Raw genomic sequence first — 12319 nt, 5'->3', positions numbered from 1 at the left:
CGAATTCACTTATTTATAAGTCCACACCGTGAGGTCAAGAGCTTGGAAGCGCGAAATTACATTATCTGTGTAGTCAATCTGTTTTCCCACGATTTATCATGATTTTATTGAGGAAAACCGCAACAGTTGTCACGGCGAAATGATTATTCTCGTCAGGAGCAGACTTGTAACTGTATCACAGTTATATAATAATATTACTGGTATATATGTCAAATTTAGAATGAATGAATAGAATATTCTTTATACGTATATAAAAAAAATATAGTGACAACACGAAATAGTAATTCAAGTATAAAATATGCTAATGTGCAACTGGCGGCTTTATTGCTATGTAGCAATTACTTCCAGGTAAAATTTAGTAGCAGTAGAGCTCCTGTGAAAAGTTCATCCAGGAAAGCATTGTCACCTCACGTATTTCTGCCGCCAAGCGGTAATGTAAGCATTACTGCGTACCTGTTTCGAACTGTAAGGATGTTGGTAAAATTATAGGCACGTAGGACTTGTCAACCTATGTCTCAGGGTGACGGGCGCAGTGGCAGCGCCATTCAGATCTTTGTGATTAAGCTCTAAGCTCTGATTGGCACTGCAACTGCTGTGGATAAATTTGTCGCTCACCACCGGGCGCGCGACATTTCTCACACGTGGCGCGGGCAGTAAAAAAGTGATTAAAACCAAAAATAAAGATCTGCAATAAGCACAGACAAATCCGTAAGATCTACTAAATCGTTCCGTAGCTCAGTTTCTCAACTGAGCGACAGCCTCCAATATGACGAGGCAGTGGTCCCTAGGTCCAGCCGGATTGAGTGAATTTTTCTTTGTGTTCGATCTCTGTATTAATCTTCTTCTTGTCGAGTCAATGCCAAAAACCAGTAGAAATCCTGTGTTATATTTCTTTGGCCCAGTAAACAGCCACCTCTATGATGCCCCTATCTGCTGCCTTTATAATAGCTGGTCTTCGCGGGAGCAGCGAATAATTGATATCGTCGAGAAACGCCATGATCTATAATTAATCTTTTCCGAAAATTTATATATGAGCATGCCTAACCTATTAATCACCATTAACTTTTCTAACTAAATGAAATAGAACGTAGCAGCAAACATATCAAAAGATTGATTAGTTGAAACGTTGAGGTAGGGCTGTAGCTAATGTTCTACATTGATAAACCCCAAATAGGTCTATATCGACCATCAGCGCAAAATAATATTAGGGGTACATGAGAAGTTTAATGCCCCACGAGAGTGGGATCTATTGTAGCAAGTCGTGACTAAAATCTTGGTTTCCCATGAGTCGAATAATCCACATTACATAAATTATTTTATAATAAACGCATACATTGCCAATGAAGTACACAAGATATTCGTTAATTTGTTTTTTATTTATAAAGGTTCTCACTAGCGCTGTATCAGTTGTCAAATACATGTTTGAAGTCGATAAATGTGTGAAAATTTCAAAATTATAAAGCCAGTGTGTCTACGTAAAACCGAAAAAATTGCCACGTGATCTACTAGTCGAGAAACTTTAGGAACCTGTGTTCTACAATCAATCACACAATCAATATATTCATTCGTCAACCCAGGTCATATGGCATGATATGGTGTACAGACTTATTTAACGCAGCTATGATGCACTTTTTATAGAGGCATACGAAAATTTAAATTTCAGATGTAATTAGTTTATAAAATATGAATTTATAATTCTATTCGATGTCAGAAGCAAATCCATTATACCGGAAAACTATTTTAGTAACATATTTAAAAAAAAACGTGATTGCACTCACCTTAACATCAATAAGTCTAACAGTAAAAGCAGCAGCATCCGGCGCATTCAAACGCAGCTGACAAGGGCCTTCGGTAGGCATTGCTGGGGAGGACCGCACTAGCGCCAGCGCCAGTGCTGCGCCCGCGCCGACGCCCTCCCCCACTTCTACTTCTTTGGTGCGCCCGCATAGGAGACTAGAGCAGAGCCCTGAGGACAAGATAAATGCATATAAATGCTTGAACTGCCGAACATGATAACTAGGCATCAATCACATACATATATTTTCGAGACTCTATGTCTGATCATAGTTTTCCAAAGTGGTCTCTACCCAGTGAGCGCTGAAGAGCCCTGTGGGGTGGTAGAGGCTTCGGAAACAATTGGGGTGCGTTGATGCTGTCGAGGAGGTGCTACCGCATTTGAAAAAAGAACCTGAACTATCTGTACAAATACATAATTTTTTCTTTGTGATGCTCTTGTTAAGTTAATATAAAAAATACGTGTTTTCAATTATTTTTTATTATATTTATAGTTAGGCAGATATAATTTCCGTCCCTGAATACCGTCAATTTGAGACTTAAATCCTTAATTAAACAAATTACAATTGAAATCGCCACATTCATCATCGTCAACCCATTTTTACGTTCCACTGCTGGACTCCTCTCAGGCGAGGGGTTCCCAATCCGCCACGCTGGCCCAATGCCGGTAGGGAACTTCACATCTGTTCCGAGGGTTGAGAACCTTCTTCGAAGTACAGGTTTCATCGCGATGTTTTCCTTAACTAAAAAGCTAATGGTTAATTTCAAATTAATTTGGTACGTACTTGTATGCCCTCGACACCGAACGGCGAGCTTTCGTGATAGCTTTCGCTATGCTGCCTCGAAATGTTAGAATAACCAACCACTGCTTATTAGAAATGCCTCGTCAATTTTTACTTTTAAAATATTCAAAGCATACTTGCTTAATGTTCAGCAATCTCAACCTGGCTGTCGATGTGTCGGGGTCGTCTACATATTGTTAATTTTTAAGCCTTTAGTTAAATTTTATTAAATTATTCACCATCCGTACTTTATTTTTAAATACCTAGTGACGTGATAAGATATGTACACAAATGTTCACAATTATATTTAATTTACGATGTTGTTTATAATTGAAATGTTTTACTCAAGTTTTATGAAATAAATTACCTATACAATAACATACATTTAAATTCATGCATAATATGTAAATGATAATGTCATTAATTGTACCTTAATGGAATAAACTGCTCATTTTTTGTGTTTAAAGTTATTATATGTGCTTGTTTCATTCAATGTTTTTATTGTGAATCTGTGACGGCTACTATGTTCCGTGTCACGTGTGTTCTGTTGCCGGATCCGCTGAAAATCAGCGTCGTAGCACTTTAAGTGAGACAACAACAAGCTGAGTGGGTCACGGTTTCCTTGGCAGCACAGCACACACGCTTTATACTCTTTATATGTATGAATTTAGTTCCAAATCCTTGTTGTTATTATTATTATCATAATTATCAGTATTATTATTATTATAAAATGCTTGTGTACTGTGTTCATTATCAAGGAATAAATGATTTATATTTCTATTTCTACGTACATTCCGAAAATCTCAGAGGTGTGAGCCCGTATTCGGACCCCACGGCCTTTGATTGAGAAACGGCAGGTCAAACCATTAGGCTAGCATGGCTACTTAATTTAAAAAAAATAAATAATCATTACATTGCGACTCATCCGTAGAACAAAGACCTTTGTTTATTATTCTAATGTAAGTATGCATTTGACCTTCATCTCACCTGATGGAAAGTGATGATGAGGTCGACGATGGGGTATGCACACCTAAATAATGTCTATTCACTCTCGCCTTGAAAAGGTCAAAGTTAAAACGTTCAGGGAACAAGTCTGCAGGCAGGGAATTCCACTCCATAGCCCTTCGCAATATAAATGTGGAAGCGTAACGCTTCGTGCGAATCTTTGGAATATCCACAACATGGGGGTGGAAGCCAAGCCTGCCCCTAGTCCCCCGATGATGGAAAGGGGAAGGCGGAATTAAATCGCGTAATTCCATCGCACACTCTCCGTGATATATCCTGTAAAATACCGATAAGCAGGCAAGTCTAGCAACTTCGCCTCTATTAATTCCGAGTGACTTATAAGCTTCTTGACACGCTAGTCAATTGAATCCAAGGTGGCCAGTTGGTATGTTGCAGAGCCATCCCAAAGGTGGCAGCAGTACTCCATACACGACCGGACTTGCGCTTGATACAGCTGAAGCAACTGTCCCGGTGTGAAGTAACGCCTCACCCTGTAAAGGATGACAAGCTTCCTGGCTGCATTTTTGGCCATGCATATTTGGGTATGTGCAAGATGCTGCTTATTCTCAGGATATTGTACATTTCGTTTGATGTTCTTGACTGTGGATATCTACAGTCAAGATTGACTGTTGTTCGATTTCATATTTCCGAAACGAAACAATAAATACCTAAAAATGTCTGAAACACCTTTAGATAGACCTTTTGAATAACGAGATTATGTTATATCCTCTTTTCGCTGTATAATCACATCCGACTCTGTTCTTCGGATGAGTCGATTGATTAAACTCTACTAGTCATTCATTTAGCAGCCTCTGAGTAGAGTGAATAGGAATCTGTTTATTTACAAAGAGCAACTCTAGAGTTCTAACTCAAGGTATTTGTAAATATTCACTTGTACACGTTTATCTTTTACAATATTTATTACAAATATACGTCGAGATAACTTAAAATAACTAAACCCGGACCCAAATATGGTCATTCGAGCAGCGGCGTCAAAAATAGCTATTAGGTAGACATCCAAGCGCAAAAAAATTATGTAGACTCATCGAGAAATCACGCCACTATTGTTAAGATTCGTGTATACCGACAACGATACGAGCAAATAAATACATACGCAGTTCTACGTGTTAATAAATAAAAATCACTGACATATCACACTGTAGGGCCATTTGAGGTTCTAACATACACTTACAAACGTCCACACCACAACCAAACGGACACAAAAGTCCACATGAGCTCGTATCTATTTTATCACATACACGAAAGGAATAAAACAATTTGGTTCCCGGTATTAAGTTATACCGTCAATAGATTGGGTACACTTTCCAATTGTAAAATACAGGATGACAGGTTGAACGAGATAAATATTTAGAGGCGAATGAGTAACTGATACCCTTAACGTATATGTAAAAAACACTACCTTGTTTTTAAATATTTTTCTCTAAGGAAAATACTGCGTCTAACATTTTGTAATACTCTGCGCAATATCGGACATGCAGTGAGTGCCCGCTACCCTTACCGATCTCTGCGCACGCATTCCATCGGGTTTCGCACCCCCGCCTCACCTGTGTTGTTCAATGGGGCGAAGTAACGGTCATAACGATGCCTTATTAGTATTGGCACATGATGCGGTGTTAGGTTATGGTATGTTGTGCAAATGATGTGCTAAGGTCCCGAGAAACGTTTCATAGGCGGCGTGTTTCGTCCTACACATAGATGTTAGGAATCAATTTTGTCTGTCCTAAGCAAGATATGAAGGGAAAACGGGATTATTTTTAATAGTACTCTTTAAGTGGTAAGGTTTGACCCGCAGGAGATCAATTTCCTACCGCTCAACTGTTCTGTTTCATAGAGCAGTCCAAACGAAGAGTGTGTTGTTATAATATTTGTAAAATGCCACAAATTTTTTTTTTCTTATGTTTAGGGGCGATTCTTTTTCCATATTCGGATTAGATATCAGCTACTCGTTTGCCTCTTTAAACATTTATCTCGTTCAACATGTCACCCTGTATACATTATCGTAAGTTTTTTCAATAGTCGTTTGTTGTCCCAAGGGTTATAGGATCGACCTACTACGAGCACCTACTTGCCGAACTAAAAAACGAAACTTTTATTGGAAAAGTCCCGTTACTCAGTAACAGAGTACACTCAAAGTACGAATAAATAATTAAATTATTATATTTATTAATGAATTTGACATTCACCGTATTATTATACTTTAATTTACATTTATTAATTATTAAGAATCCATATTGACATTTCCTGCATACACTTGACATTGTTAGTCTAATTCAATTATTTGTTAGTTTAACTAATTATGTTGACTTTGTATATGTACACTATTGTGTACTTATGACTCACTATTATATTATTATTTCTTCATTATTTTGTAAACTGACGCTCACTTTTTTCGAAGAATAGTATAAAATGACATGTAATTGTATTTGAATGAAATTTGTAATGTTGAGATAAATAAACGAAACTTAACATGTCTGCTAATTTTAAATCATCTCAGTTGTGTGTCGACAGAGTGTCAATGGCAGAATTTTGTACGTTGGGTGCAAAAAGTTAAGAGTGGTGGCTTGTCTCAGCTATAGCCATCGAGCTACTGCTCAACTGCCATTGCAATTTTTTTGTATTCTGCTCTTCAATGGCGAGTCGATGGCGCGTCTATGATGTAGTCTACTAACATTATGTATAATTAAAAAACATCCTAATTTCAACAGGGAAGATGGTTTCTCCGTACCACCAGTTTGGGATCCAGTATTTCCTCTAATGAAAAATCCCAAACAGACATAAGACTGCAGTACTAATTAATATGTTTTAGTTTATTCTAATTTCTATTAATAATTAATAATAAATTAAACTTAATAAAAATTCATTCAATAAAATAATTTGTAAAACTTAATGTAGCGTAAATTGGAATGTTTTCTTTGTAAAATTAAAAATAAGGTATTTAATTAATAACTATTGTAACTATAGTGAAAAAATAGGGTGGTTTGCATTAATATTAGACATAACTGGTTGAAGACTGTACCACCTCAGTCAACCGTGACCATGGGACCTGTAAAGGGCCCGAAATGTCGGTTTGTTTGAAAAAACAAATATACGCGATTTAAATCCGGAAAAATAGTTTCATTTCCTAAAAATTAGGTATTTAATTAATAACTATAGTGGAAAAAATAGGGTGGTTTGCATCAATATTAGACATAACTGGTTGAAGACTGTACCACCTCAGTCAACCGCGACCATGGGACCTGTAAAGGGCCCGAAACGTCGGTTTGTTTGAAAAAACAAATATACGCGATTTAAATCCGGAAAAATAGTTTCATTTCCTATGTGTAACAATCGCGAAAACCTAAGAACTCGATTTAATATAGTTTTCATTTATTCACTACGAAACTTGTACGTTAATATTATACGAGCATTAGTGATTGAATAAATGAATGCCATCACCGTCATTCCACTAACAGTCTATTGCGTCTCGACGGCCATTGCAACTAGATTTTAGCAGAATAGCAAATATTTATATATCTACAATAACCAGTGGTTTCAAGAAGTTTTTGTAATAAGTAAGTAAAACGTACAATCTTGCCCAGTTTTTAACCGACTTCAAAAAAAGAAGGAGGTTCTCAATTCGATTATATGTTTTTTTTGTATGTACGTGATAACTCGGGTATTTGTGAACCGATTTTCATGATTCCTTTTCTGTTAAAAAAAGGGTACCTCCATACTGGTCCCATTTCATTTCATGGCGCATTTTACAAAAAATGCCTAAATTTTACTTAAGGAGCAATTATTTTAGTGGTTCGTTTTGCTATTCTCCGATTGAAGGCGTTTTTCTCTAAATATACTTTAAGCAGTGAGAACCGCTTTTTATTATCTCCTGTGTCAAGTCCTGTATAGGGGCGAACTAAATTTAAATTTCTATTTCCTGTATTGACATGTGGATGAAAGGGTTGTAAGAGGACGTCTCAGAAGGACTTACATTGACACATCAGTGATGTCCTCAAAAAGGTCGGGATCTGAAGTGACAAGAATAAAAGAAGTTGTATGGAAAGGGTAGTTGATGTGAGGGAGGCTAGAAAATTGTATCAAGATATAGTGGCATTCAATCGTCTCTACCTCACCTCCCGTGGGACAAAGGTGTGAGCTTGTGTTTTTTTTTATAACATCAAGTGACGGGACGAACAAGTCGTGCACCTGACGATAAGCTACACGCCTGTCCATAACAGTTGCAGTGCCACGGCAGAAATAGGCAAGGTGGCAGTACTTCGCTGGACGAACTCTGTCACAAGGAGCTCTACTGCTGCTTTCTGCTTGTGTGTGTATGTATTGACATGAAACAATCTACAAACGCTAAACTATACACACCATTAATAGAGGCAGTATGTCTGTTTCCCATAAAGCTGTCACACATAATGAAAAAATAAATAAACATTACAGTCAATTTATCTCCTTTTTAGACGTGACAAGTAGCCGTGTTAGTTCTACTTGCCACGATGTGAGTCATAGCTACTAAATTGAGAATTAAGCACTAAGTCCATCCAAGTTTAAATTGTACTGCCGTAAATGGACAGACAAGTCCAAAAAAGGCCTTCGTCGTGTCGGCGGCTATTTTTGTTTATGTTAATCGCTTATTAACGATCCAAGCTTGGTATTCAAGAGTCGACTTTGTGATTACATGCTATGATTATAAAAAACAACCGACCTCAAAAGTTCGTTCGTTCGTCGTTCGTTCGTTCGCAAATAGATAATAGTTCAAAACTAATATAGATAATAGTTAATAGTTAAATAGATCATAGTTAAATAGATAGATAGTTAAATAGAATCTCTACGACTAAAAAGTCGTTGAAAAACCAAATACGAAGACACGACGCAAGCACATAGAAAAATTCGTGAGGTCCGTTGGTTCGTTCCGTGGCTTAGTTGGTATAGCGTCTGGCACGGTATGCAAGAAGACGTCGGTTCGAATCCGACCGGATCGATCTTTGTATTAATAATTATAACAAACTAGTGGAGTAATTTCACAAAAAAATAATTGAATATCAATTCAATAAAAATTTAATTAAATATAATAGTTCAAAAGTAATTTCTCGTTGCGAGTTCGGTATGGTAGGCAACGGATCTAACATTTCCTGCGCTTCGCAACATTCGGCTTCCACCCTCGATCGCGCATTTCGCCAATATACCAATATTACAAATTTACACCTTATTGGTAAAATCATCTTAGGTAGTGTCTAGTCTATTAACTTTTTTAAATTTACCTTTACCGTAATATTACAAAAAAATATATCAACAATGAAACCTTCTATTATGAAGTAACATATCAAATAAATATACTAATTTGTATTATGAAATAATATTAGTAGTTTTGGTCATCCATAAGCGGCCACATTTTCTGTAAAAATTAAAAAGTTAAAACAATACTCCTTTTTTTTTTTTTTTTTTTTAAAAAAAAAAAAAAAAAAAAAAAAGGAGTATTGTTTTAACTTTTGGCAGAAACATGAATGAACACCCTATTAGAAAGAGATGCATTACTACTTTGAAGCCTCTCACTCGGCTCGTTTTATTAACTTAGTGCGCAGTCCAGTATATACAAGTCCGTGATTAAAATTTATTTTAAAAAATTTGGGTTTGTTGTTATGGATTGTTAACAAAATATAGGTACCTACATCATAATATTGATTCTGTTTCATAATTTTATTTACTCGTAGAAAAAATATTGTATGCAATCATTACATGATTAGGTCTTAAAATCTTGTACCTATTACTTTAAGAACCCTCATTAAGCATTAATTGCACAAAGTACTATTTCGGATCTAAATTGCTTATACATATTTATTTCTTCAAACAAACCAACGTTTCGGGCCGGGAGCTGTGTAACAATCGTGAAAACTTAAGAACTCAGTAAGCACGCATCGTCCTTAACTTTGGCGGAATCATCGATAATATCGATGGAGCTATACAGCCCTCCTTATCATTCATTACTCTAACGTAATCGACATTTTTAGCGAAATCGTGTTATTAATATATCTGGAATTAGAGAAAAAAGATCTATAACCCCTTGTATTTTTTACCCCGGTTTTTTATATGTCATTTAGTTTCAGTTTTATTGTTAAGAAAAATCAGCGTAATTGACTTTTTAACCGACTTTAAAAAAAGAGGAAGTTCTCAATTCGACTGTTTTTTGTGAGTGTTACGCGACAACTGCGGCATTTGTGAACCGATTTTGATGATTCTTTTTTTATTGATAAGAGGGTACCTCAGTACAGGTCCACTTTAAATTTGAAGAAAATATTTCACCTCTAAGGGTGGCAAACTGTTACTCAGCATTTGGTGGTGTCGCGCACTTTCCGGTAACCGTTTTCAATAAAACTTGGCAAATAGATGAAATTCCACGAACTTGTTAGGTCTCTTCTTATTAAAGTTATAATTATTTAGGTGCCAATAAAACTCAAATAATTGCTCATTTGCTTCTCGAAAGTTACCAAAATGCAAATGCCTCAGTAATTACAAGTCAGTAGTGGGCAGTAGCTCTTTAAATAATTCTGTTCCTGACATTGAAATCCCTTTCCTAGAGGAAACCCATGCTCAACACTAGAATGTTGTTGAAGATTATTTTAAAAAGATATAGTAATTATCTTATCTAACAGAATCAAATTAGGTATCATTGCCATTTACACATACATAGATACTTTTCAAAGTGCGGTATAATTCAACTGGATTCGACTATATACGTAATCGCTTGAAAACTCGTATCTACCTCGACAAAACGCAAGTATCTAGGTGCACGTAAACACAGCACTAAAATGAGAATTTTCTATTGCGAGTGCATCGACATGCTGCACCTAAATGAGCGGCTATTTTTAGCAGTTATCTTTATGCGGTTCGTGCGCCCACTATTCCAGTACAAATACGGCCTGTCCAAACACGGCACTGAATAAATAGTTTTAACTATGCTACGCCTTGATGTACATTTACTTTTATTGTGTAAACGGGGCATTAACGTCGGAATTTGCGTCTAATAGGACAATAGTACGTTTACCTTTACTTCTAAAGTTTAATATTCAACTCTATGACACTAACGATAAGAATGTCCGTAGTATATGTACAGCGTTCTTAATATCTCAAGCTTCAAAAATATTTGTCTTATTTTAGCTGAATTTTCTAACTTATAACAATTTTCCAATTGTTTTTCTTCTTTTAAAGAAACGACCATTCATGCTTAATTATTTCTTCATTAAAATACAATTAAAATCATTAATTTTTACTGTAATCAGAAAAGAAGTTATCGAAATAATGCATATTGAATGGCTTAACGTTAATAACTACATTATTTTGTCAACCGATCAGGACAGTTACTTCAACAATAAAGCTTGGATCCTATCTGTTGAAGACGAGGCAGTATGGTCTTTGATCCTAGTGTGCCTTTTTTGGACGAAAAGAAAAAAAGAGAACTATTTATGGCAAGAAACTTTATTTTTTTCCATCCTAGCACGAAACATTGACTTTTCAACTCCTATCTTTGCATGTTCCTTTGCCTACCCGTGTGTCATGCTTTCTCTAAGTATCCTATTGTCCATTATAATTTATTATTATTAATTATATAAAAATGTAGACCTTGTTTTTATTTCGTGTAATTTATGTATATGTTTTAAATTATTATATTCCTTATGTATTATTAATTTCTTCCAAACTTAGCTCTCCTGATCATATTGTTTCCTTTCATAACCTTTTACTTTGACGTTGGTACAGAGTATTCTAGTGCCATTACACATACATACTTAAAAAAATTGATTTGTTGGAAAAAACAAATTTACGCGATCTAAATCCAAAACTTTTCTTTTCATTTCCTGGCTTTTTATAAAACAAATTAATATTTCGAGTGCTTTACAGGTCCCATAGGTACGGCTTTCTTTTTTTTTATTCGACATTATTTGCATCAATCTTCTCTCTTTTCTGTAGCAACAATTAAACAATCCAACATTGAAAGCCTATCACCATTTGTTTTAACCAGTATAATTGGGTAACAAACTAAATATCATTGCAAGCACGCCTCTTGGTACTTTATAAACAAGATACGTTGTCCCCAGTCTTCAATGAAGATGTAAGGAAAACTTGGGACTTCGACTTCTCGTGTTATTGGCAAAGGCATTTGTTTTTCAATTGCCGTCGTAGGCGCCGGGAACGTGGTGTGAATCAATTAGTTGTTGTAACTACATTTGTTTATAAATCTTAGTTTTCTTGTACCAAGTTGCAATAGCGTTCCTTCGAAACTACGTGTTTATAACTCTTGAGTCATTTTGTTATGAAGTCACCAGGTTACCTGTCTATACCGGAGATATTATAGGCGTGTAATATGGATTAATAAAAGGCGTTTAGAAAGACAGATTTGTATAACAAGTTTACTTTTTAGCATTGAAAGTTTTAGAATTATATTTTACTGAAAACATATTAATAGACTTATTATTACTGGTTGTTTGATATGAGAGAGGAACTTTAAACCATATAGCTCTAAATTCTAAAGTTAATTATCAGTGACCCCAAAATTGAAGTGAAATTTTTGGGAAAATGTTATAGAGACTTAATAATATAGAGCTCCTTGGTCTTTTAATAGCTAAAGACCTCCTTGTGAAGAAGTTCATCTAGGGAAGTTATTTCTGCAGCCAAACGACAATGTGAGCATTACTGCGTTCCGATTTTGAACGGTAATGGTGTTGGTGAATTATTATTGC

At 35.7% G+C, this 12319-nt stretch overlaps 1 protein-coding gene across 1 annotated transcript in view; it reads right to left on the bottom strand.

Annotated features, from left to right (window-relative positions):
• The window catches only part of LOC113232918, a 128053-nt gene that overhangs the window by 87064 nt on the left and 28670 nt on the right, over nucleotides 1–12319 (bottom strand). Inside the window, exon 2 of the mRNA XM_026467819.1 lies at nucleotides 1779–1966. Within this exon, the coding sequence (XP_026323604.1) occupies nucleotides 1779–1966 (188 nt within the window). The remainder of the gene's footprint in view (nucleotides 1–1778; nucleotides 1967–12319) is intronic.

Source organism: Hyposmocoma kahamanoa, unplaced genomic scaffold (genome assembly GCF_003589595.1).
Source record: "Hyposmocoma kahamanoa isolate Upper Pololo Valley unplaced genomic scaffold, ASM358959v1 78, whole genome shotgun sequence".
Lineage (NCBI taxonomy): Eukaryota > Metazoa > Arthropoda > Insecta > Lepidoptera > Cosmopterigidae > Hyposmocoma > Hyposmocoma kahamanoa.
The sequence above is the reverse complement of the archived record's forward strand: the minus strand, read 5'-3'. Positions and strand labels throughout refer to the sequence as shown.